The sequence below is a fragment of the Cricetulus griseus genome, chromosome 7 (genome assembly GCF_003668045.3).
Source record: "Cricetulus griseus strain 17A/GY chromosome 7, alternate assembly CriGri-PICRH-1.0, whole genome shotgun sequence".
Taxonomy (NCBI): Eukaryota; Metazoa; Chordata; class Mammalia; order Rodentia; family Cricetidae; genus Cricetulus; species Cricetulus griseus.
The window spans coordinates 103,092,004-103,119,899 of NC_048600.1; the positions used below are offsets into that span (position 1 = coordinate 103,092,004).

A 27,896-nucleotide genomic window follows, 5' to 3' on the forward strand; every position below is an offset into this window, starting at 1 on the left:
TGACTGGTCTCCATTTCTTACAGTAAGCAACGGGGACCAGTCACATGCACCAGAATAGATAGATACTCATGCATGCATTTATGGAAACACATTATAGACTTTCCCCATAGGCCTGTATTTGAACAGTCAGTCCCCCAGGTAGTGGTGCTGTTTGGAAAGGTTGTGAAACATTTAGGAGGTGGAGCCTTCTGGAGGAAGTATGTTACTCACGGTGGGCTTTGAAGTTTTATAGGCTGCCCCCTGCCCATTCCCTCTGCTTCCTGTGTGTGGACGAAATGTGATCACCCTGCTTCCTGACTAGCATGTCTTCCCTGCCATGATGGACTGTGTCCCTTCAGAAACTGCAAATTAATTAATAACTTATCTAAAGCCCTCCATATGTAACCCAGTCAAGCAATAGATTTCTGTTTTCTCAAGCAAAAAAGAAAACAGAAAGATATTCTTTCCTACAGTGAAGGAGTATTTTAGGGAAAAAAAATGACTTGTTTTTTGAGCACCTCACATGTTTTCTTTCCCACTTCTGGACTGTACAATGGTTTTGCTCTCACTGGCTGCATGACATGATATGACACACAGCATGAGCAGGAGAGGCAGGATGTACTTGAATGCCCACCTTCACCTTCTTTTATTTTTCCAGTTAAACACCAGAGCTGTTCTCTGCTTTAGATACTCCATGGAAGCATGGGCAGCACTCTACACAGTCAGAACACACTGAGAAGGCTTTGAGAACCTTGGAGGAACCCCTGTGGTCACAGGAAAGGAATCCCAAGATTCTACCTGTCAAGGGGCCATGGGGAAAATGGAAGGCATAAGGAATGAATAAGTCTTGTCACATCGCTCCTCCAGTAACTACCCTTCAGAACTCAATGGTGGCTGAGATACCAGATCTGAGTCCTCAGGTGACTCTCAGGATTTATGCTACTACTTCTGTCATGCAGAGCACCAAGCCACTGCTCCAGCTACACCAGCCCTGTGGACTCCTTTTCATCTGGAATGGTCTTTCTTCCTCTACCTTCTCTCAGCCAACTCCGAATTACAGTTTCTGTTGTCCCTCGGCCTCACCTAGTGTCTCATGTGAAAGCAGCCTCTATGTGTCCCTTCCGAGCACTCTCCATTCTTCAGCAGCTTGTTCATCGGGTCTTCCTCAGCACACCACAGATGAGAGACAGGTCCCCCAATCCGACTCATTCATTCCAGGAACCATCCTGCCTGCCCTCGGTCCTGATGACACCAGCATTTGGAGAAAGACCTACAAGGTGACTCAATGTCTCCATGCTCTTACAGACAGCTCTCCGAACTGACTGGGTGGTGTCTTCCTGATTTGCCTCTTCCGAATCCTACTGGGAAGCAGGAGGTGTGAAGGGCAGGCATTGCGGATGTGGATCCTGAGAGAGAAAACTCAACCAGAGAGCTAGGCCAGGGCTCTCACTGTGAAACGTGTTCGAGGGAAATGACCCTCTCGTGTAACGTCAGTGCCAAGATGATCTTTAATTTTGAATTGTCATACAGTGGGGATGATTTGCCTGTGGAAAGAATTTAGCACCACAGTAGCAGCGTAGCTTTTGCCATTGGCTCTTACCTGGAACCCTGGGTAAACTAGGGTACCCTTCGTCCGGGCTGGCCCCTTTCCAAACATCACAGTATAACTTGCATATGGCTGAGAAGCAGGACTAAGTCCCTGAAAGGAAGAACCAGTGAGAACCTAGGGAATCTAGAATCCCCCCCCCAAAAAAAACACTGATTTGGAGAGTCATTTGGACGGAAACAATGGAGATGAACTTTTCTGTCAGGACCGGTTTAGTCTTTGGAGTTCACACCATTTGTTCAACTTTCCCTAAACCATTTATTCACTCTGGCATAGTTTCCTAAAACCAGTGACTAGTGGGAAATCACTGTTTCTATCCAAACACTTACTGTCTACTGGGTGAGGCAGGCATGTGAAAAACAAGCCTAACAATGTAGAGGAATGGGGGCAAGTTTACAACTTTTCAATTCTGAATGACACATTCAGCCTCCATGGAAAGGCATGTGGTGAGCTACCGGGCACTCCCATGAAGACCAATTGTACATTCTTTTTTCACTTCAGGCACCAACTACAGTGCAGGGTGTTCAGAGCCCTGGCCCCCACGTGTCAAATTTTAATATTATGTCATATGGCATTGTCCTCTACTCCAAATAAGCCAAAAAGCCATCTGTAATTACACGAATTAATTCAAATTTACTTTTAAGATTATTTTTAATCTTGTGAATAAGTAGGAGGGTGGGTATTGTGCCTATGAATGCTGGCGCCTGTGGAAGCCTGGGCTCTCCTAGCGCTTATGAGCCACTGGATGTGGGTGCTAGCTACCAAACTTGAGTACTCTGCAAGAGTGGTATATGGCCTTAACCACTGAGCCATTGTTCCCACCCCAAATTCACCATTTCTCCTAAGTGCCTTCCCTAAAATTTGGTATTATGACAGTAGGTATAGTGGCACATGCCTGTAACCCCAGTACCTGGGAAACTAAGGCAGGGAGACTTTGAGTTTGATATGTGGACTTCACAGAGAGTCTGTCTCCAAAAACCAAGACAAATAAACAGTAAAACCATTTGGTATTCTTAGCATCCACAAAATCCTTAGTTGTTTAGTTCTTGAAGCTGGAGTAATGGCTCAGTGGTTAAAGCATTGGCTGCTCTTCCAGATGATCTGGATTTGGCTTCCAATATCCACATCACAACTTGCAACCATCTGTCACTCCCAGTTCCAGGGCATTCAATGCCCCCTTCTGGCTTCCACGAGCAACAGATACACAAGTGATGCACAGACATGCATGCAAGCAAAACAGTAATATATGTTAAAAACAAAACAAAATTATCTTCAAGAAAACAAATGTCAGGGCTGGTGGCACATTCCTTTAATCCCAGCACTCAGGAGGCAGAGGCAGGCATATCTCTGTGAGTTAGAGGCCAGCATGGTCTACAGAGGGAGTTCTAGGACAACCAAGGCCATTACACAGTGAAAACCTGTCCCAGGAAACAAAACAAAATGAACAAAACCCTCTTTAGGAAAAGAAATGACTTAGGTGACACCATTTTATGTCAATCCTCTGTTCAAAAAGTGTCACCTTCTGATCTTCATGTTTATATTTTAAAGGATCGTCGCCAGGGATCCACTTACATTCACAATACGAGACAATTGAATGCCATGTTCCTAAACTCTAATACCAGCCACTTATTAATAATGACATTTTAATGACAATTTTATGAAGCATTCACTTACTTGAATAAACTTATTCCCAGGACCAATAGGCATATGCCATAGAGAGTTTAAATTACAGCAAAAACAGTATTCATTGACAAGTAATCTGCCTCCCTCCCTTCCTTCCTCCCTCCCTTCCTTCCTTCTTCCCTCCCTCCCCACCTCTTCCCCCTTCCCTGTTTTCCTTCCTGCCTGCCTTTCTTTCCTGCTTAGCATAGCCTATTTACTGCTTTTACTAGCAATCCTACCATTACATTTAGATAAACTGAAAAACAGAACTGAATTTTAAACTTAACTGAAGCACCTTACTTGGTTCCTCCCAGAAGCCAAATATATGTGGCCTTGAAGTAAGTGAGCTGTAAAATGATCTCTTCCTAAAAAGACTTTAATTTAGTGGGCGTTTTGCCTTCAGGTTTGCATGATGAGCATGCAGGGCTTGTGGACACCAGAAGAGGGTGTCAAATCCCCTGGAACTGAAGTTACAGATGGTGATGAGTTGCCCTGTGTGTCTGAACCTAAACCTGAACCGTGGTCCTCTGAAAGAGCAGCCAGTGTTGTGTAAACAGCTAAGCCATCTCTCCAGCCACAAATTTGCATTTAATTTTTAAGTCTAGGTGTCAGTGCAAACAAAAGAAGCCTAACTAATTCATTCTTTCCAAAAGAATGGGGTTAGAAAGAAACAGCACACAGGAGAAGTGTAAGTCACTGTGTTTTTTAATTCACAGAACACACCTTTCTTCCCAGAGAGAACACAAACTCTAAGGAATGCCACTTTAACAATCTCTTTCTTCTGGCTTTGCATTCTGAGTTTCCACATCCGTTCGTCAAGTTTTACACGGTTATTGGAGCTTTTCCCTGAGATCACCAAGGCAGTGTCTTGGCCACAGAATGTATTTTCCTACAAAAATTCAGGATAAAACTAGGGCTCTGAGAGTCCTTGATTTGAAGAGGTAGAATTCCAAAGAAAAAAAGGCAAAGAGCACAACAAATCACTACTTCAATTTTGCTTGGTTGTAAACCTTACTGTCCTATCAACACCTCTAAACATTCTAGAAGGGAAAGCCACCTTACTACTTAGGAAGACACAATCATAGGGCTGTGCACAAGCTATCTTTGTCCCTGAAGCCTTGGGCTTGCAGTCAAATGCACAGCTACAGAGGTACAGGCAGCAGTTTCCCAGTGGTTTATAGGAAAGGAAAAATCCAGATGTGGGCAATTAGGGACATGTGGTCATCTCAGCGTATGCTCAGTCAGGCTTGGGACACTCATAAGGGTCTGATATCACAGCAGCCATTGATCCTGCACAAGTAGGAATACTTGCTTCTCACCTCAAATCCCAAACTACTCAAGTCAACAAAGCATAAAGAGATGGGACATCAACGTGTGGGACATGGAAGGCCAACTATGAACCAAAGGCCACATCCAGCAGCCTCTCCTGAGTTGCAACCAAGAGTACTGAAGTGAGCTTGTTTGCCAGGAAGGGTCACTCCTACGTTTTATCATCCTTCCCCATCTCATTCATTCCCCCTAAAATGGTACAACAGAATGCCCCTCTTTTCTACTGAGGATTTCCCTAACTAAAAATGAACAAGCAGAGGCCACCATTCTACCATTCGGCCCTGAGTAAAACCAATGGGAATGAAGGCAGCAAATGAGCCAGGCAACAGGCAAGCATGCCTGGGATACATGTAGACCTCTGAAGTTGCAAAGTGTGGAGGGAAGGCTGGCCGAGCATCAGTTGGAGCACATCCAGAGGGGGAAGTAGAGTCCCAGTCTCCTTCTTAGGTTTTCTTGGGGTAATTCTGACAAGCTTTTATCATGTCTTTCAAAAAGCCGGGAACTCCTTTCTGCAAAGGGGAAAAAAAAATATGTTTCTATGTATTCTTCATTCTCTGGAATGCAGCAAAAGATAAACAATGATGGCTTTAGGGGTAATAAAAGAAAATGAGGCCCCTGATCCAATTTCTCCATGATGTGGTCAGAAAATGGCGCAAGGCAAGACAGACAGACCACTGCTTCCAAGACAGTGCCCTCAGTGTGACTTTTGCTCATAAAAACTACAGAGCCCTTTTTTGAAATATTTATTAAAAAGAAGGGGAAAGGGGGCTAGCAAGATGCCTTGGGGCCTAAAAGCACATGTTTTTCTTGCAAAGGATGTGAGTTCAGTTCCCAGCCCCAATGTCAGATAGCTCACAGTCACCTGGAACTCCAGTCCCAGGGGCTCCATCACCTCTTCTGTACTCTGCAGGTACCAGCACCCACATAGGCATATTCCCCAACATGTACACACATACACATCACTTCTTAAGATTAAAAAAGGAAAGAAAAAACCCCAACTTCAAAGCAAAAGACGGGATCTCACTGTCCAGCTTTTATGACTAATTAATATGGTTGCTGGGATTAAAGGTGTGTATAACCACTTCCTGGCCTCTATGGTTGTGTCTAGCTTTGCATTCTGATCTCCAGGCAAGCTTTATTAGATCATAAACAATATATCACCACATTCTTCCTTAAAGAAGGGCTTGCCTTATTGAATTAACAAGTGGTGTTTGGGGTTAGAGGGTGGGAACATAGTTGTTTAGTGTCAGGCACTGTGCAAGACTTTCCATAATGTCTTATTGACTCTACTCCATTCAGTAGGCAGTATTCATCCTTGTTTTTCAAAAAGGAAGAAAATCGGGCTTCCCCTAACTAACACAAAACACTCCATGGCAAAGCCCAGATTCTGAATCATGACTGTTTGCCTCTGATGCCTACGGGCATTCTCACTCTCCCATGGGTGTCCTGAGTTCACACAGGACCTGTGCAAAACCTGCCTAGTAGTCACAGCAATGCAGGATCTTAGGAGTGACAGCCTCTAGTGACCTAGCCTTGAAAAATGAAAACAGCAAGGACAACAGACCTAGGGACTTCCTTAAGTCTGTCTCCAAGAAAAATCTGTCTGTCTTACCCTCCAAAAGCAGATAACGAAAGTACCATTTTCCCTACAAGGAGCAGACTTTTGTCTGGAAGTTCCAGAGAGTAATCTTGGAGGGTCTGGGGCCACCAGCAGGGAAGGGCTGGCATTCCAAGCTAACAGATCCTTTGTCCTTTGTCACAGCCTCCATTCTGGGTGTAGGCCACTCCAACTCAAACCAAGTCACTCAACCAAGTTTTTCATAAAAGAGTCTCATTATCCTGGGACAATGTGTTCTCTTCAACATGACAACCCACAGGCTAAGTCAACATTTGTCAAATGCACATACCCTGTCCCCCGCCCCTTACCCCCACCCCTGGCTACCTCCTGGGATCTCACCTTGGCTGCCCAGTTAATGATCCAGGACGGAATTTGGCCACCCGGGTTATCAAAGTAGTACATGAAAACTGAAAAGGGAAAAGAAAAGACAATTCAGAAGCAGTGGGGGTGGGACTGGGAAAATGCAGTAACAAGGCTCTGCAAACCTTCTATCTTCAGATTCGGGCCCAGAGAGCACAGAGGAAGGGAGCAAGTGATCCCAGTGAACTGCCCCGACCTGCCTGTGGCTTCTGACACAGAAGCATTGTTGAAAATACAGCCAGAGGAACAACCGGCCATGACTTCTTAGATGCCTGACAAATGCTAGACACTTAGATACCATCTCTCATTTCATTATCCAAACTGCCCCACAGAGCTGATAGCTAACCCACCTTATGTGTGAGGAAATACAGACCCAGAGAGTTACATGACAGACCTAATAAGCATCAGAGTTGCAGTTCAGATTTTTTTCCTGACATAGACCACACTCATGCCAGTATGGTTGAAGGTGGATGCTCCATGCTTTCCTTTTTTGGGGACTGGAACTCAATGTTCCTGAGTCTCTGGCCTTGTGCTGAGCCGAGCTGTATCCTCCAATGAACATCTGCCAATCTACTGGCCCTCTCCAGGCCCAGGCCCTATAGCTGTAGGATAAACCCAAAGAGACTCTTTTTCGAATCTCGAGGGTCTGCTCTCGATGTTCTGATTTCATCTGGTCAATAAAGAATGCACGATTAAGGCATAGCACTGGAGAGCCGGCCCAGCACTTCTTGCTCTTACAGAGGATCCTGGTTCAATTCCCAGCACCCACACAGTGGCTCACTTAGGTCCCAGGAGATCTGATGCCTTCTTCTGACCTCCACAGACATAAGACATGAAACACATGCAGGCATGTGTTTTATGTTTTATGTTTCATGCACATGAAATAGTAAGACAAATAAATCTAAACAAATAAACAAGAAACGAACGCACTGGGTCAGATTGAAACACCTATGTCAAGCCCTAGCTGATTTGGGGTGTGGGCTGAGACTCTCCCCGGGTGCTGACCTCTTTTGTTCCCAGACCATGTCTACCTTTAATAAATAGGCTTTTGTACCTAACCTGCCTCCTACCCACCCAGCTTCCAAGTGGCCCTGGCTAGTTGCTGGCCCCAACCCCAGGCTTTACCTCTGCTCCTCTTCTTGCTATCGCCCTCGATCGCCAGGCTCTGCTTGTACTGCCTCACTCGGATCACCCCAGACTTCTCAGGAAACTGAGGTACCGAGATGCTCTGGGCCAGGACCACGTAGATCTTCCTTCCGTCCACATCCATGTCTCGCCGCTGGCGGATGTAGACGTACTACACAGCCAGTCAAGGCTCAGCACCAGCACGAGGAAAGCAGCCCGCATGGGTGGCAATGGGATGTCACTCTGCGCCTTCCACCTGGCATCTGCTCCCTTCTACTGAGACCTCACTTACTGCCTACTGTCCCTGCAAAGCTGAGCCTCACAGCCAAGCATAGTTCTCACTTAGGGAGATACCTGTGAACGATCTCTTGAGCTCTCAGTTACACAGAGATCACATTCCTCCTTTCTCCAAGAAGGCGCACAGAGTGCACTGTTCACTTAGTGTAATCGTGGGGAAGCTAACCAAACTCTCTCAGACTCAGTTTCCCTATCTAGGAAAAGGAGGTGTGATTGGGCCTCAGGCAGAAATGTCGGGAGCATTAGAGAAATCCAGGCACAAAAATAGCACTGGACAGAAACAGTATCAATCCTGTGTCTTGTCCTCATCCACAGCTGTAATCACAGACACAGGAGGTATTCACGTCGCATGTCGTCGCGTCTAAAACCGTAGGAAGTCACATGGATCCTTCAAGTTTTAGTAGGCAGATGTTCTATTTGAGGTAAGACTGGTTCACCAAGAACAACAAAGCTACTTCACCTCTAAAAGCACAGAACATCCCCAAGGTCGACAGTGCTATTCTGTAGCAGATAATGGCATCTTTAAAAACTTCAATGCACTGTAGCCCATCTTTATTTTGTATTGATTTTTAAGGCAGTGTGCAGGGTGATGAGCTTCATCATGGCATCTTCGTCCATCCATATACACATATACACCCATGTACATCATACTTCCCATCTCCACTGCCCTTAGTTAGACTATTGCCAGGAATTTATTCACAGAAACAAATAATCAATATGTTTAGATGTGAGAAAAACTCCCTGCCATTCAGTCAAGTGCTTTACTTTATAAATAAAGAAATGGAGAGAGAAGGCACCCGGTGTCAAACAATAGCAGTCAAGAGGACCATGCTGGAGGGAGAAAGCTAGACTCCAAGAAGGTGAGTCCTGGTTGCTCTCTCATACCAATCTGATACCAGTCATTTCATTTTCATGGTCCCCACCCCTCCTCTGTAAGATCAAGGGGTCTGGACCAACACGCTTCATAAACTGTCCCTCCTGGACCTCCTAATTCTAAGCTCATCAATTTCCATTCTAGGACACTTTCTTTGGAAAGGATGAGGTATCTTCTAGTGACCCTATGTAGTCCCTTGTGCTTACTGTCCCATGTGGTCACACCCAGAAATCACACTCCGGTCACTGAAAGTCACACAAGCAGCTGCAGCATTAGCAAATGGTTCCACAAGGGCCCGAGACAGCATTGTCTACAACTGCTTTGAAATGAGTGGACCCCAGTGTGTGGGTGGTGCCTGGGAGACACAGGACACTGAGAGAGCCAAAGAACTAAGTGCTGTGTGGAAAGGATACATCTCTGTTGGACAAAGGGAAAGGGTACTTCACTTCCCAGTATGCCACCATCTGTCCATCACACTCCTTTTCTTGGAGTTCTGAAGGAGAACACAAGAAGTTAGTGCATCTGGAAAGGTCTGTGGCTTCAAGAAGCCTATGTAGTCTCAGTGTGTGATAAACCCCTAACTCACCAGATGTGGACCTATGTTTTGAAACAAAAGTATATTTGCTTGGCGATGGTTTAGAGGACAGAGAAACAGAGAAACCTAAATAAGCCCAATGCTTGTCCATTATACCAACAGCATGCTGAGATAGAAGGAACTGGGTATCAAGAAATAATCAGTGGCTTTAAACAGGTAAACCACCAGATGTCAGTAGAGTACCAGGAGTTTTGTTTTTGACGCCCCACCACCACCACCACCCCACACACACCATCAAGGTTTGCTTCCCTACAGATTGCCAGAGACGGAGGAAGTCAGAGTCTAGTGTGTTTAGCTCCATGGCATCTGGGAAACAAAAAGCCCATGGAGAGCTGTGCCCTTATACAGCTAGAACGTGGCTGAACCCTGGATTTCTTCTTTCCTTTTTCCACAACATGCCACAGCCTCAGTAACCAAATTCTCTTAATGTTTGTGCTCTTGTGCCAGGACATGCAAGCTACAACTCTCAGAGAAGATAACAAAGGAACTGAAGAGCAAACAGATGCCTAGGCTGTGTGGTGAGCTCTCATCTCACCATCCAGAGAAAGACCAAGCCATCCCGGAGGGAGATGCATAGGGTTACAATTAGCATTTAAAAGAAGAGGATGGGAGGGAGAGGGACCTGGGATTGACATGTAAAATAATTTTCTTTCTAATAAAAAAAAAGAAAGAAAGAAAATTTAAAACACATATAATAATAATAAAAAGAAATCGATCAGACTATTGGTTAGGAAGCTTTGTGATCCTCTCAGGGCCACAGGATACTGAAGACAGTCTTGAAGGGAAAAGATGAGTATGTCTGTTGCCTCTGCCTGTTCAGGATTCACACACACACACACACACACACACACACACACACACACACACACCTGCCAGCCCATCTCTACTATAAGATTTAAGGAGGTAAAGTGGCAATTTCAGTGCTAGGAAAAGGAGCAAGCCATGACTATGACGACCAAGTGGCCAGGACTTCAGTTTGTTCCTGTAGTATGTTTAGGCCCAATTGGTCACAAGGCTCTTGGGTACTCCTAAAATTCAGGAACAGTAAGGTAAGGACTTCCAGATTTCTCTATCAAAGCTAACAGTGTAAAACAGTGGCTTCCACTGTTCCAGAAACCCCCGTGTGAAGAGCTGACGGTAGCTAGCAGAGTAAGAGGCTCTGCAGTTACTTTTCTTTTTAAAGTCAGGTGTGTTAGCTGGCTCGAACAAAGGGGTTTGTAGACTATTTGCTCCTTCACATTGCTCTCTTCCCAACAGAACCCACATGGGCACCTATGGCAATGTCTGTATCACAGGACGGCATTATGTCTGCTGGGGAGAGTGAGATGGTGCCAGCCTGCTCCCTTGGAGAGGCAAGTGTGCTGATGTCCCCTAATGAGGAAGGTATGTGAAAACATGAAGCTGCCCAATAGATAGCATGACCAGTATTCACAGACTAAGCTCAGTCTCTCAGATGAATTGTGGATACTGAATCCTGGGACTCAGGCTGACCTTTGTTAAGAAAATGTGACTCTCTTCCCTAGAGTTATTTGCATGATTATAATATGAGCCTGTGTCTTCTGGAGCACATTTTCACAATGAACGGCAATCTGCCCCAGAAGTAGGTCAATACAGGGGAATACAGTCTAGACCTGAAGAGACATTCTAACGAGATTGTTTAAGGGCCCAAAGCGGCATCCCCAGAAGCCAGGAACTCCTGGATCTTTCCCTGCCACAAATAATATATTCTTTTTAAAGTAAGGGGAAGGGCTGCTTCTTTGATACTTGCAGAAGTCTTGACTAAAGACTCCACTGGCCCTTGGCTGATTGTGCAAGTTTCTTCCATGGTGGCTGAGATGGCAAGGGATACTTCCCCCTCTAAGTTGCCAGAGTCTCCCTGTATAATGATTTTCAACTCTGCTTCTCCCAGGGTAAAACGTCTACTATGTAAACTATGTATACTGTGGATTCTCTTCCCGCCATAGGCCATGAAATGTTTTCAGCTTAGGTGGTGTGGGAGTGGGGGCGGTGAGCACACAACAACACCCACTGCCAATGCTTTCTGAGTTTGTGTCATCTCTCATGCAGGTGCCTGGACCCCCAGAACCCTCCAGCCACTGGTACTTCTCTCTCGCTTCCTCACATGTGTGTACCCTTGCTTATTTGGAGACATTTGATTCATCTTCCAAAAGGAAGTCTGGACACCCATCTTCCAAAAAGGCTTCCATGGCAATCAAGCTGCATGGTTAACACAGCTCATGGCAGGGTAGTAAATACTGGAAATGTTGAGATGTCTCAGCCCGGAGTATACAAGACTAAATAAGACAAGAATAGATAAACTTTCTAATGATTTTTTTAAGCAAGCCATCACTCACCATTCACATGTTGGTCCCAGGTTTTCCTGTAGTCTAAGTCCATGTACATATCTGCAAGTAGAGCTGGCGAACAGCCTTCCAGAACACCAAACACTTTATACTCATAAAGTCCAGTTGTCTATGGAAACAGAATGGGAGGAACAATCTGTCGATACCAGAGTTGACATTCCACATTACATGAAAAACAGCTGGGACTGGGGATCAGCCACATCAACCATTGACCTTCTGGTCTTGGTGACCACAGTATAGAAGCAGGTAGGACCCCTATTCCCATGTATCTTATGCACAGCTGTAGTACTGGTGGAGGAGGTAGTTGTAAGCATTGGCCAGATGATTTAAGTAGCATAGAAGAAGAGTTACATAGTAAATAGTGGGGACCTATATCAACAGGTAGATAGGAAAAGCCTCTAGAGTGACCACCTCCCAAGACTTATCAGGATATCATGTTTTAAATGTCAACTGTTAGGAGATGAAGAAAGACATGCTTAAAGAGAGAAGTCTGGAACAGAGTGGTAGGAGCTGTGGGTAGAAAGGTTGTAAAGACACCAAAGACCCTGGAAAACCATGGTAAGAGGGAAAGCTTTGATTCTCATGGCTCTTGAAAACGAAAGATGTCTATGGACAAAGGTATGGCCCGGATAGACTAGGGATGAGCATATCTAATTAGATTTTAAAAGAGCAGAAGTCTTGGTAGAGAACAGCACCATAGACAAACAGAGGTGGTTTTAATACCTAGCCCACTAATCCAGATGCTAGATGTCGACCAAAATCAGGTAGCTAATAGAAAAGGTGAGGAATTATTTCTGGAAAGATGAGTTGAGAGAAGCAGATCTCTAAGGAGAACTCTGCCAACCATTGTTGGACATGGTAGGTGAGGGAGTGGCCCTCACTGGCACAGAAGAAACTGGAGAAGAGGACACCTGTGAGCTACTGGGGCATGCACCAGTTCTAGTTTGGTCTGGTTGATTTCCCAATACCAGGTACATATCCATGCCATGCAGTCAGTCAGACTTCTGAGGGAGGGTATATTTTATATATCCACGGAGTACAATGAAACCGATGGCATTTGGTGAAGTCATTTACAAGATAGAGTTTTTCAATTGTTCTTTATGGGGGGGTGTATGTGTGGCTTGTTTATGTTTTTGTTTTATTTTTTATTCAGAAAGAAAACTAGAAAGGGAACAGCCGTCTGCTTGAAATCATGTTGAAACAGATGGTCCTGTTGTTTAGAAAGAGACAATTTCTAGATTGCACGTACAAGTGAGCTCCTCCCTCGTCAGGTCAAGTCACATCCTTGCCTGTGAGGGCTCTAGACTTCAGGTGGCCCTGCTGCACATTCCACTGGATACAATGGCAGCTCAGCATTCCCTGAGCCTGCTCTGGCTTAGTGTCACTAGTATTAAGAGGAAAGTGGTGGCTCTAGATGACAAGAGCAATAAACTGACAAAAGCAAACAAGCAACAATCAATTAGATAAAACACAGCTGTTAGATGGGTCTTGGGTTCCACTAACTACTTATTGAAGATGCTCCTTGAACCCCAAGCCAACGTCCCATGTGAAGTCTAAGAAAACCTTGGGAGATCCTTCTAAAGAATGGCTTCCAACTCAGCCGGCATTAACATTCCAAACCATATCCCAGTTTAGGAATCTCAAATGGATGAGAAAGAACCCTGGCAGAAATGGAAGGTGAAATTAAAAGGGAATCCACAGTGAGCTGCCAGCTATACAGGCATGTGGCTTGTTACCAGGGCTCTCTCATAAGCAGATGGTGACTGGGTGTATCTAAGACCTTTGTTCCTCAACATGGATTGCTACCCTGAATGAAGGGCTATCCCTGGGAATCTGATGAGAGGCCTCAGGAGAAACAACTTCTACCAGCCCTCATTGAACTGACAGGAAAGACTTTGAGGAGGGCTTCCCCATATACACCCGTTTACACCAGTACAGGCACATTTTAATGAATGGAGAGAGAATGGGCAACTTGTTTGGGAAAATAGAATGTAATGATTCTTTCTTCTGTCCCACCAGCCAGCTCCCAAATAATGACATGGAGGCTTCTTACTAATAATGAAAGCTTGGCCATTAGCTTAGGTTTATCCCACTAGCTCTTACAACTTAAATTAACCCATTTCTATTCACTTATGTTCTATCTCCTACTGCCCATGCCCGTCCTAATTCCTCTGTATCTCCTCACAGCTCTCCTGTGCCTCGATTATCTCCTCCTGCTTCCTTTCTTTGCCCAGAAGTCCCGCCTATACTTCTTGCCTAGCTATTGGCTGTTCAGCTCTTTATTAAACCAATCACAGCAATATATCTTCACACAGTATATAAATATCCCACAACAGAGATCCTATTTTCTACATATGCTGACCAAAAACGGGATACTTACACATTAAGATAATGATCATGGAGTCATCCATGATTTGTTATAGCTACAAAAATTAAGACAAAACTGTTTTTCTTAGACTGGGTCCCTTCCCTTCCTGAATGCAATCATATCCCTCCGTGACCCTGATTCTATCTGCATCACAGAAGGGGACCAGGAAGTCAAAGAGAAAAATAGAATGACCTACAGTTTGCATGAACACAGAAGAATGAACTATTGTGATGACTTCCTTTAGGCCCTCCCATCATAGCAGGACAGAGAAATGCCAGCACTCCAGACAGACAAGACCATTAGTGCCCCCTTCCTAATCTCTCACTCCTGTATTCTCTGGCTGAGCGCCATAGCCTGGCCCAAGATCTTGGATCAAAGCACTTTCTTGTTCATGATTTCTAGGCAATATATAGCAAACATTCATTTTTATTCATCCTTTAAAAGGTAAAATAAATTTTAATTGTTATAAAAACAATCTATATTCATTATAGAAGGTTCGAAGGCATTATAAAGAACTATTTAATGAGAGACATGTAATCTCATAATTCATAAGTATCTGCTAATAATATTTGATAATATTTCTTTAAAGAGAGCAGATATTTGTCTATGTGAGCAAATGGATATGATATGGTATCAACAGGTGGTATTCTTACCTCAAACTTAATAGAATATTCAGACTATGGAAAGTTCACATGAAACAATTCTTCCCCAAATGCATTTCTGTTTCAGAAGATGTTATAGAAATAAGCATTTCCAAAATAATCATAAAACTCTCAATTCAAAATCCCAGTTCACTCTTTTCAATGAGAAAGTTTCCTCAGAGATGAGTGTTAGGGTGTGAGCATTGACATTCAAGGGCTGTTTGCACTCTTTTTAAATCTTTATAAAGCTTATACAGCAGAGTGTGCTCTCAGAGGCAGTAAAGAGGCAGCTCCATGGGATTAGGTACCACTGTCTTACAATTTGAGGTAGAAAAACACAATGCTTAGCGTTACTTGAACAGAATTTATATTAACAATGCATGGGGCCTTTAAAAAGGAGGTTTAAAAATCATTTGAAAATTTTGTTTGGGGTATTTTCCCAATATTGCCAATGTTGTAACAAATATCTCCATATATGCTTATGCAAGAGATGTTTGGCTTCTCAGGAAGCCTCCCACAACTACCTCTAAAAAAATGGCTCACACTCATTTAAAGCAAAATATACAGGATGTCTAATGCTCCATTTCTGAAACCATTTCCTACACTTCAAAGACTGAAAGGTTATGAGGGTGGCAGTAGATCCACCAATATCATGCATGGAATACTGGTGTGGGAGGTCCTTCTGAATGCTGCAAATATGTGTTGTTTTTGTTGGCTGATGAAAAAAGCTGTTTCAGTCCATGGATAGGCAGAATCTAGTGAGGCTGGAAATCTGAACAAAGAGACAGAGAGAAGGAAGATAGAGTCAAGGAGACACCATGTAGCCACTGGGGAAGCAAGATGTGAGGTAACAAGCCACGAGCCTCATGGTAAAATATAGAATAATACAAATGGGTTAAGTTATAGGTGGAGCTAGCCAGTAAGAAGCCTAAGGCATTGGCCAAACAATTCTAAAGATATATATTAAGTCTCTGAGTGGTTATCATAGAAGTGGCTGTAGGGACCCAGTGGGTGGAAAGAAACTGGTCAAGTGGGACCTGAGCTAGATGGAGAAAAGCCATACGCTTACAGAATACAATTGCCAGAAGAAACAAGGTTTGGTTGATATGGTATACACCCACTTTCTCCCTTGCTGGGAGAGCTCCTATGAGAATGTGAATGGCTAGTAACGTTTCTAGTCTCCTGTGATGGAGAACATTCAAGTGGTGCTCTCTCCATACTTTGAATGGGGCCGTGATATTTGCATCTTTGCCATCTCTTCTGGGACTGAAATGTAACATATAAGACAAGCAGAGTAAAAAGATTCAGAGTCATCGCTGGCCTGATGAATCAACTAAACTGATGTCCACACTGTAAATCTGAGTTACTCACTATGTAAGACCAAAATGTATCTTTATTTAGGGCATCCTCAGTCCAATTTTTTATTACTTGCCCCCCAAAGCAATCCTAACTGATCCAAATTGTCCTCACTGACACTGCAGAATTTTATTTGAAACTTGTGCTACTAGAAAATGGTGAAAGTTAAAAAAAAAATGACCATGTAAGCACGAAGACCTAAGTTTAGGTCCCCAGCACCATGTAAAAAATCTGGGAAAGTAGAGACAGGAGGCTCCTGGTGCTTGCTGACTAGACAGTCTAGCCAATCAGTGAGCCTCAGATTCAGTGGCTTACCCCATCTCAAAACAAGGTGGAAAGCTGGAGAGATGGCTCAGCAGTTAAGAGAACTTGCTGTTTTTGAAGAGGACCTGCATTAAGCTCCCAACACCCACTGCAGGCAGCATATAGCTTCCTATAACTCCAGTTCCAAGGGATCCAACATCCTCTCCTGGCTTCTATGGGCATCTGCAGGCACTATAGCACATGTGAACTCATGTAGGTACACATAGATAGATAGATAGATAGATAGATAGATAGATAGATAGATAGATAGATAGATAGATAGATAGATTGATACGCATGTGAACACACATGAACACACACACACACACACAAAAGAAAACTTTAAAATCCCAACTCTGCATCCTTTTTTGGTATGTAATACAATTACTACAAAGGAAATACAAAACAACAACAACAAAAGGAAATCACTCCCCCATATTACACAAACACCAAGACCTGAGCAGACCCTCCAAAGTCCATTTATTTGCTCCACAGATGATTAGCAGAGCTGCCTGTCTTCACTGATCAATAAAAACAAAATGTTTAACCAAACTGAATGAACTTTTTTCCTTGCTTCAAGGCCCTGACCTTTGACCCATCCTAATTTGAGCCAGTATACACTCTCTCTGGTGAACGGGTTGGGCTCAGGGTTAAAGACTCTCTGACCTCTTGTCCAATCACACTACCCTTTCATCTCACTTTCATGCATGGTTCTGCCTATCTCTATTCACTACTGTTCAGAAGACAAGATTCACTTGCCTAACTTTCACAATGCTAAAGACCTTAGGGCCAAAGAACTCTCCCCAGCAAAATAGCCTCCTAACTCCCTAAAAGCCTCTATTGATAGGTCTGGATTGCTTCTTCCTTTCCCATTGCTCTAAAACAGAATGGCAGAATAATGTTAAAACTTGTGAACATTTAAAAGATGATGAAATTATGTTTAAATGAACTAAAACACTATAGAAATCCAAAGCTAAATCTAAAGATTGCTAAAATGCATTGTCACAAAAAAGAGAAGGGACCATGTGGGTCCTTTGAAAGTAACAGAGTCTCTTTTGACTCTTGGTGAGTATCTTAGTCACTTTTCTATCAGGGAGAAGAGATGCCATGACCAAGGCAACTTCTAGAAGAGTTTAGTGGGCTCTTCCTTATCCTTACAGTTTCAAGGATGACTCCATGACAATCACAGGGGGGAGCATTGCACCAGTGAGGCAGACATGGTGCTGGACTGGTAGCTGAGAGCTCACACACATCCTTATCTCAAAGCAGGAGGGACGGAGGGAGGGAGGAGAGGGAGAAAGAGAGAGCGAGAGAGAGAGAGAACTGGGAATGTCATGGGCTTTTGCACCCTTAGTGACACACTCGTTATAGTGACTTCTTTAATAACACCATCTCTCCTAATCCTTCCCAAGCAGCTCCATCAAGTGGGGACCAAGCATTGGAACACATGAGCCTAAGAGAGTCATTCTCCTTCAGATCACTACAGTGAGCTTAATAACTTGGGGAGCTGGACTGATGATCACTGGTTCCAGCACCACGGTGAAGCCCTGGCTTATGCTGAAAAAGAATAAGGAAACACGAACAAGGAGTAGAGCAAGTATAGAGTTCATAAAGGAAAGTGGGAAAGAACTCCAGAGAGTGAGAACACCTCCAAGGGAGGATTATTAACTTGCTGCCCTGATGGTGGCCCTGACAAGTGGATCTTATGTCAGGAACTATATGGAGACTGAGATAAATTTTATTGAGACCGGTCAGTTTTAAGAACATCACAGACAATAGAGGTCCATATGCTTTATGCATATTCCCTCCACCTATTTGGAGAAATCACCCTACATTGCTTGTCCAATCAGGTGAATGGTCACGTGAACTAAGTGACTAACCATCCACAGTGGTCCCTGCCCTTCTGCCTAAGGAGAGCTAACTATGGTTTCAAAGGGCCATTACAGTGGGCATTATATTGATGGCTAATATTTTATTATTTGGAGCTAAAGAACTACACATGCCCTTCTTCTAGGTAACTCATAAAAAACTCACAAGCTGGCAGGGTTCTGGGTTCTTGCCTCTGAGAAGTGATCAGCCATAGGCTGTGTCTTGACCTTACCCCTCACCATTAGCTTCCCTTGGTGAGCCATCAAACTGCAACAGCCACAGTTTGTTTGGAGGGTTTTTTCAATCTCTTAGACATGCTGTGATTCTTTCAATAATATCAGGAATTGTTTTGTTAGCCATAGTTTAGTTTCCCAACAATTTTATAGTCGTGATCTTATTGACTCCTCAGTGTGGTCCTTGAGGTAGACAGAGAAATTTCTGTGATCTCCCTTTTAGCATATTTGTTAAATTTATTATTTTTTTCTTTTTTGGTATTTCGAGACAGGGATTTCCCTGTGTAACAGCCCTAGCTGTTCTGGAACTAGCTCTGTGGGCCAGACTGGCCTCAAACTCACAGAGATCTGCCTGCCTCTGCCTTCCGAATGCTGGAATTAAAGGCATGAGCCATCAACACCGTCCAGCAGTGATTCCCATTTTTTTACATGAGGAAATGAAACTCAGAGATACTGAATTACTTGTGCAAGTCTGATCATTAGTATCAGGTCAGAGGGAAACAGTGAGTCTTTGACCCCAGCTCCTTCTAGCCCAAGAGTGTCTCATTTAGCTCCACTCTCTCTACAGGTCTTATCCAAATTGCAGGCTAATGATTAAAGTAAAGAAGGCCCATCACATAAGATTCAGCAGAAGCCACCAATTAATGATGTGAAAGACACCAGTGACTTGCTAGGAGTCAACTGATGACTGGTGCCCAACACTACTCTGGATGGCCAAAGTATTTTTTAGATGCTGTTTCTGGAATAGTCAGACTCAGACCAGAAGAAAAGCAAGACAGGAGTAAGGATAATGCTCTCAATTTCCATGGACTAGATGTAGCCAAGTTTTCCTCTGTTGTCCCTAAGAGTTGTCTCCTGAATTTCATGGCCAGAAAGAACAGCACGGTGGTGGAAGAACCGGCTTGGAGCCAAGAGCTGACTTGAATCTAAGCTCTCTGTCTACAAACCTGTAAATGGATCAGGGTTTCCAACTCATAGAATGAGCCCAAGGGTCACACCAGGTGATACAGAGGAAGTCCAAGAGGCAGGACACAGATATCCCATCTCCTCTTTCCCAGTTAACAGTGGGGACTGAGGATCAGATACTACACATTTTTAGGTGGCTAAAAGGCAACTTGCTCTATGCAAGGCACTGAGCTTAGGGACAAATCAGCATCTCCACTTTACAAAGGAAGAAATGAAGTCTGCGGAGGGAGGACACATGGCTAGGAAGCTGCTACTGGTGTGGCTAGATTTTAAGAAGTGATTGTGATTCTGATGGCTTGTGTAAACACCAAACTGTCTTTTTTATTTAAGCCATGCAATTCACTTTAGTTACACTGTTAAGGTGATTGGTATGCTCATTTGACCCCCCGAGGAGTAATTGCTGTGAGAGAAATATAAACTGTCAAAATGTTATTTACAGCTGGACTTCTCAATTCCCACATAGATATAATTACCTGTGGATATCACCTGACCCCACCACTTTGCTGTGCTGTGACCTGACCTAGACAGGAGTACCACCTACAAGTGACCCACACTCATTTGTGGAGCTCCTCTGCATTTCATCACCAACTATAAGGCAGCCTAAGCACCACTTTTTGTCTCTTCCCCTGTCCCCGTTGATGTCCTCTTTGTTATGGACTGACTTGGCCTCTCTCACAGAAGAGTGCATTGCAACTCCCCAAAGGGACAAGGTGTCCTGTGTAGCTGTGGATGCTGACCAACTCCAGTCATTCTATGGGACTTAATAAATTTAGGGGGCATAAAAGTAGGCATTTTCACCAAAATGAAATTGGGGTCAAAGGTGAAGCTGCTATGGCTACAGACTGTGAAGAACACAGTTAGTTGGCTAAAACTGAAATATTGACATTCTAAGAAACCACGATGGGTTTAAAACCTAAGGGTTGCAGATAGCCAGTTAAAGTAATGATTGCTAACACTCACTGAGAACTTACTAAACACCAGATAATGAACTGAAGACTTACATGGCTTATCCCATTTAGTTCATATAATGATAATATGAGGTATGAATTATTAGCCCATTATTTAGACAAGGAAACTGAGGCTTCACGATGTTCAGAGAAATATCAAAAAAAAGGAAAATTTATAGACAAAAATCTTCTGTTCAGCAGTACCCCAAATATTGTTCTGGTTATCAGTAGATCAAACTCCAGTCTTGTAACCTAGGACCCAGTAAGCCCAAATACTTCTCCAGGAGTCATCAACTCTTCTCAGGGTTCCATGACCAAATAAAAACTTTTTATTTAAGCCCCCAGCAATGGCGGTGTTGTGAAAGACAGGGCAGACCACAAAGCTTGAAAACAGATGTGGGGTATCCTACTCTCACACATGGAATCATACCCACAAATCTAACCCATAGTATCAGCTTTCTCACACCCACACACCCTGAGAGAGAAGAAAGTCTATCGTCTGTCTCTACACTCTTGGGGAGGTGAAAGAGAAAAGTGGCCTCTTTATCCTGCAGGATACAGGTGTCCAGCTTGTAGATAAGTTGGCCATGCTTGTTAGTAAGCTACAGTTCAGTGAGTGTCCTGAATCTGGAAACTGCCCTATCCATCCCACTGGGAGCCAGAAGGGTGAGAGACATAAGCAGAATAGGCCTATCAGGCTACAGTAAGAGAAGTTGGATTAGACCCAGCTACAGGCCAGTAGAGGAAGCTTGTAGTCTGCAGAGACTCTTGTCAGCTAAGGTCACCTATGCTTCCTTCTTCGGTCCACTGTACAGCCTGGATCAATGCAGTTTCACTGTCCTCCGGCACCTGGGAGACTTCATGAGGTTGGCAGCACCAGTAGGAAATGACTGTTGGCTCCTCTCCTAGCTGAGACACAGCCAAGGACTAGCACACACCAGGGTAGTCGTTTCTTTGAGCCCAGTACGGAGCGATAACCTACTAAGTCATCAGTCAGAGCCTTCCAGTCCAGCATCTGCCTAAACCTCAGTTGTGACCTCTGTGTGTCAGACTCAGTCTATAGGCCATACTGTTGACTATTGCCATGGTAACGCAGTCCAAAGCAAGACATGACGGTAGATCACTGGGAAAGATCGCCTAAGAATCTATGGTCTTCTTTTCAGAGAACCTATGAGTACAGCTCCGAGGACCATACTTACTCGTACGGGGTCACTAACCCAACCGTCAGGGACACCTGATCTCACACACATTGTGTCTCCAGTAATCACTTCCTTTGTTTTCACCTGTTTATAGCATTCCTTATCTCCCAAAGACTCTCCTGCCTCTGGCTGAACCTCTCAGTATCAGAAAACCCACAAATGCCATGGTAGACTGTCCCTAGACATCAGTGTTTCTGGAATAACAGTCTTTGGACCAGCAGCCTCAGCAACAAGTGAGCATGTCATACAGAAGATCGCACAGGGCAGGATCAGCACTGAGGTCCTAGGCCTAGGTAGCCATGGCCACAGTTTTTAAAATAGGCACTGGGGATTTGAACTCAGTCCTTGTTCTTTCCCTGGAAGTCCTCTTTCCTGCTGAGCCATCTCCTGCTTATCAAAAACTTTCAAGGTCATGCCTTGATAGTTTTCACTCAGGGTCCAAAAAGAGATGATGCCACAGTAAGTGTAGCATCTAAGTCTGAGGGCTGTGGAAAAGAAGCTCCTCACGCCACATTCTTTCTGTTCCTGGGTTCTTTATTGTTCTCTTTTTACTCCAATATCCTGTATTGCTTCTAACTTCTCCATGTTTCTTCTTCTTCTTCTTCTTCTTCTTCTTCTTCTTCTTCTTCTTCTTCTTCTTCTTCTTCTTCTTCTTCTTCTTCTTCTTCATTTTCCTATGCTTGTTTTTCCCACACTCTTATCCTTTTACATTGCTGCTAATTTCTGTCAGTTTCTCCCTCAAGCCATTACCTCTCTAGTCCTCTCTTCCCAAATCTCTCTGTCGGCAGATGTTTGAAGCAAAGGTTAAGAATTACAGAGTTAGTTTTTCATTGGTCAGGAGCATGTTTCTAAGCTAAGAGATAAAAGCAGAGCCATACGCCATGGCAATACAAGGTCCCAAGGCCATAAGAGCAAAACTGTGACCAGACAAGGGAGGGCACAGTGCCCAGTGACAACTTGAAGACACAGCTCTATTGTCAGTAGACTGGCAGGTGAAGTATAGGCATGCTTTTCTTAGTAACCTTGCTTGGACATTTGCGGCTCTGACCTTGTACATAGCCGTAAGGCCTCAAACTTACGATCGATTTACAAAATGTCTTTAGCTTGAACTTGCTCTGAGGTGAAAGAGAGCTAATTTCGTACAGAAGTCTGAGTAAGAGAACAAGGCAGCCTGTTAAGAGTTAACACTAGCTAACACCTGCTGTATCTCCCATGGCCCCTGATACCTGGTCTCTCCCTTCCTTCCCCGTGCTGGATTTTCTTCACAGTATTTTACCACCCAACATCACTTTATGGTCTAGGGGGGTCATTCTCATCAGCAAATCCAGCTCCTGCTCAAGAGGCTTATTCAGGGAATTGCCTCCTTCATTCACCACTGTCTGCAAAGGCGGCAGCATGTGACTCCCCTAATGCCAGGACACATGAGAATGGGGCCGAGCTGAGGTCTGAACTCAGGACCGCCTGCCTCCAAATTCCATGTTCTTTCCATGGTGCCACAGGGCATCCCTCACCTAGCTTTATTTCCTGTGTCCTTGCCTCCCAGAAAGATGCATATTTGATGATTCTATCCACGCAGACTACCATATGCCAGTTACTACTCTTAAGGTTTTCTGTGACTCGGTTTCTCATTTCTACCTGTGTGGTAAGAGAGGAAGCCCATGACTGCCTGGCTTCCAGGTTCATTTGAAGGAGTGGATGAAGATATACATGTGATAGTATTTTGCACATTTCATGCTGCTAAGTTATCACCACTACCATATGGGTAGAAAGAAAAAGTGGGTAGATTAAAACAGAGAAAGTTCCAACAAAAGATGTTAGTGTTGGAGAGAACTGTCCCGAAGAAACTCTCCATGTGGAACATGTGACTGAAGAAACAGGAAAACCAAAAGTATATAAAAATGTTGGCTGCCAAACGTTCCCGTCTAGGAAGGCATGGTGGTGCATGCCCATAAATGCCAGCACTCAGGAGGCTGACCCAGAAAGTTCTCTGGGAGTTTCAGACAGCCTGGGCTACACAGCGAATACCATGCCAGGTAGAACCGCATGATGAAACTAGATCAATACAATTACATGAGGAAAAGTTCCCATTGCCCAACAACACGATTCAGAATCATTTGCACCTATTTTTCGAGTTAACAAGATGGCACAAATTTACTTTTTAATTTAAAATATAATTTATATAGTTTAATACATTGAAGAATCTTCTAAGGCCTCTGCTCTGCATTTGTTTTAATCTTTTCAAAACATCATAGTGAACTTGTCACAGGTACATTTAGATGTGATTGAAGTTTTGCTTCTCTCCATCCTCATTTTAATCAATGATGCTAAGCAACTGCCAGATTACCACCTCAAGTGAACTGTCTCTGATGCTGAGGATGGGAGGCCAAGCAGTCAATCATCCATCAATGGCTACCCTGAAGCCATCAACAGCATGCCAAGCACAATCCTTAAAGGCCCACCAGGGCAAGCCACCTAGCCAAGCCGCTGGAACCTTCAGGGAAGGGACACTCTCTTAGAGTCACAGCATTCACTTTAGCTCTCATGCAGCATCAATAAATGCTGACTGGATGTACAAGCAGTCTTTGGTTTCTTTTTCAATATGTTAATAATGAGGAAGTACATTAATTACAAGGCAGTACGTCTCTCCCGGGACAACTCATTTCAAATTCCAGGTGCTCTACCAAACGGTGGTATAGGAAGTAGAATAGGGAAGGGGCTTTGTGGACAGAAGAACAGAGTGTTCCTCTTGTAGCACTTCTTAATTCTAAGCCTTGGATGGATCGTCTACCTTCCTAGAACCTCAATTTCTGTATCTTCATAAACAGAAGATGCCCTAAGTGCATGACAATGGGGAGACACTGCCAGCAAAGGTGGGCTGAGACCTTAGCATCCCACCAGGCTGCACATGCCTTCTGCTCAGAGAGGCAGAAGGTTTAAGACACAAGGGTGGAACCAGACAGCTGCGTTCAGATGCCGGTTCTAACCTTGACTAAGCAACTTGTTTCTTCCACACCTTTCTATATAGGTAAAAAGGTGATGATCAACAGTGTCTATCCTAAGGCTGAAGTCAGTATCTGGTGTCTGAATTATAAGAAAATAGGCAGCAACTGTTAGCTATTGCAATGACTGGCAGTAATTCTGTGATTAAGGGTAACATTGTAGCAACTGTTAGCTATTCCACTGACTGGTAGTAATTCTGTGGCTAAGGGTGACATCAAAAGGATAACAATAAGATCACAACCTTTCTTTCAGGTGCTGAACGTGTGACACACAGGACAGCGAAGAGATGGAAGCCAAGAAACCGGTTAAAAGGATGAAGCAATATGAAGTAAGAGGTGCTGAGAGCCCAACCTGAAAAAGGAGAAAAAGGGGAGGAGACAGGACTTGATGGCCTGACACACAACTTGACAAGTGCCTTGACATGTGGCTGGCAGGGAAGGTGTAAGAGGAGGCAGGGAGAGGGCAGGAGGATTTTGTCTGAAAGCATCCACTTTCACACAGGGAGTTGCTAAAGTCTCACTAAAATGCTGATTTTTGTCTGTTCTGTGTGGTGTGTCTATTGTTCATCTTGGAACCAATGGTCCTACTATACAATAGGCAAGGTTTGCTGGGTGAATAACTGCTGCCCTTAGCATAGCACGAATACAGCAGGAGGCACACACCTATGGGTGCCTGTGAACACAATCTGTGAAAAGACAAAACGGCAGCTAGAAATCCTCTATGTGCACTGAAGTTTAATGGAGACATAAGCAAAGTCATCACCAGACTGATAATTGTCATCAGTAAATTACTGTCCCTGACATGACAGAGGCACACAATAAAATTTCCTATTGCTGACCTCATGAAGTATCCAGGTCCCAGAGGACTGTGAAAGTACATGGATGCAGGCTACACTGTGACCTCAAGAAGGAAGTACAGATGACTTTAGCTGACAGGAGTCCACCTTCACAGACTAGAAGCTTCTTCTACCTTGACTTATTTCTGTCTAGTTCTGTTTATACCGCAAACTTCTTTTACCAGTTTGGGAACCCTCCAACAGTACTTTGTCATGAACGTCACTGTGTCTCTGTGAAATTACTTCATCCATCCAGGTCTGTTTCCTTCACTGTAACACTCTGGTCTTGTGCCAGGGAACTTTGGTTGCCTGTATCAAATCAATGTTAAGTCTCCGGTTTCTCCCACCTGGGTGGCTACTTGGTTCCCAAAGCTTCCAATAAGATGCTGCAAGATGCTCAACAACCAACTCCACTCCTCCTACAGTTTCCATTGCTCTTTCTGCCTGAAGCTTCACAAGCAAGCTATTAACTGCAACTTAAAATTAGAACACACAGAAGACAGTCACTAAAATGATGAGTTTCCCATTGTGATCTCTTACCCACTCTGAAAACCAAGTCTCTGACTCTGGTCTCTCTCCCACCTGTCTCAGAAAATGGCCTCTCTCCACCCCATACAGCACTGGCAGGGGGAAACCCTGTCCTCCGCAGGCATAGGCATGGTCTAGGAATCAGTTGACCAGTGCTTTAACTCCATCTTTTACTCCTAACAAACTACCTCCTGAGTTGAGCTAAACCCCCAAATTACTCATTTCCTACTGTCTGTCAACTGATTGCTGCCAAATTCTCTCTCTCTCTCTCTCTCTCTCTCTCTCTCTCTCTCTCTCTCTCTCTCTCTCTCTCTCTCTCTCTCTCTCTCTCTCTCTCTCTCTCTCTCTCTCTCTCTAGTAGATAGTCACACACCCCCACATGCCCGTTGGCACAGCCCTCCAGCTCCATATCTGAACCTTGTATTGGAAGCATTATGCCCCCTCCTAGTTAAAGTCCAGACCTTAGACGGGGTACCGTTGGCACATCGCCCGTTTTTCAACCACCGCCATTGAATACAATTCCCTGCTTCCAGGCTGTTTAGTTTGTCGCAAACGCTAGAAAATAAACCATAAAATGTAACAATCCACAAAGCCAGCAACAAGAATGGCCCGAGGCTGAGCTCGGATAACGTCCCAACCACATAGGATCTGAACAGGGCAAAGTAACTCGGAGAAGCCTGGTCACTCCGGCAGGGCAGCTAGCCCTGTGGGAGTACTCAGGGCCCTGAACTCCTCCAGCAGGCGGGTCAGCAGCTACCTTGTCCAGCAGCCGGTAGATGGTGATGCCCGAGGCCTCCACCAGCAGCTGCCAGTCGGCCCCGGCCAGCACCGGCTGCTGGAGCTCGGCACAGACCTCCCGGAACTGCTCGTCCAAGAAGCTGTCCGCGGCCCCTGCCATCCTTCCGCTGCCGGGATACAGAGCCCCGAGCGCAGGTCACCCACTGGCCCTTAGTGAGCTCGGGGGCAGAGTCACAAGGTGGCCCCAAACTGATTGGCAGGGAAGAAAGAAGGCGGAACTTGGCATTGGAGGCAGGGCGTGGGGAGTGGCCTGGGGAGTGGAGACTGGGGGGTGGGGCAGAGGCTGGAGGGTGGAGCGGAGGCTGGAGGGGGTGTGTTCAGGTCTCAAAATGGGCGGAGCTAAGCTAAGGGTGAGAAGAATGGAAAAAGAGAAAACCAGAAAAAAGCTAGAGCTTAACTGGGGAAAGAAGAAAGGGCTGAAGAAGTAGACTTCTTTGGATGCAGGAGCTCATCCCATAATCACCTCTATAATAGTCAACCTGTGTGACCGGCTGCTACCTACCTATCTGAAGATGGAAGGTGAAGGGACACTAGCCCACCAGAATATGTGACTCTGGAAGCCCTTGCCCTTTTCTTCCATTCCCTTAGCCTTGCTAAAAACTGTTAGATTACATTCCTAAAGGTAGGCACCAAGGTCTAACCCCCTATTTGACCACTTCCTCCTCCTGAGGCTGACTACCAATGTCCAGCAATCAAAAGCCCCTTTTGGCTCACCTAATTAACATGTCCAATTAAAATTAAACACCTCATCCTAATAATGGGGTTTCCCCCTTTACCTTTCTAAGAGGCCGATTGCCTATGTGTCACATCTGTCTCCTCTCTATCCAGAGACAGTCCTTTGTCCCTCCAGGAAAATACCCCTGCCCTCTTTGCCTTCTCCCTAGTCCTCTATCTCCTTTACCACCTAGGGCATCCTTGCCCATTGTAAAACAGAGCTCCGGTTTTCCTCTTCTTAAAAATGACACCTGCAAGGTCGTTTGCTGCTTCTTTTCTGCCTGAGTCAGAAAGCAGCCACTCTAACTCTTCTCTGCTTAATAAAGGATCT

General features: G+C 44.5%; 1 protein-coding gene across 1 annotated transcript; it reads right to left on the bottom strand.

The window, feature by feature from the left end:
- Window positions 1-5,019: 5,019 nt before the first annotated feature.
- Window positions 5,020-26,951, bottom strand: Pctp (phosphatidylcholine transfer protein). The gene is made up of 6 exons (XM_027426277.2): window positions 26,811-26,951; window positions 11,800-11,917; window positions 9,264-9,343; window positions 7,680-7,851; window positions 6,534-6,601; window positions 5,020-5,085 (listed from the first exon to the last, which is right to left on the bottom strand). The coding sequence occupies exons 1-6, from the start codon at window positions 26,949-26,951 to the stop codon at window positions 5,020-5,022; spliced, it is 645 nt and encodes a 214-aa protein (XP_027282078.1).
- Window positions 26,952-27,896: the final 945 nt, after the last annotated feature.

Coding starts and splice junctions, on each gene's coding strand:
- Pctp (XM_027426277.2), bottom strand. CDS start 26,951: ATGGCAGGGGCCGCGGACAGCTTCTTGGACGAGCAGTTCCGGGAGGTC. Junction 11,918..26,810: donor TCTACCGGCTGCTGGACAAG/GTAGCTGCTGAC, acceptor CTGTTTCCATAG/ACAACTGGACTTTATGAGTA. Junction 7,852..9,263: donor TCCCTTTGTCCAACAGAGAT/GTATCCTTTCCA, acceptor CTGGCTGTGTAG/TACGTCTACATCCGCCAGCG.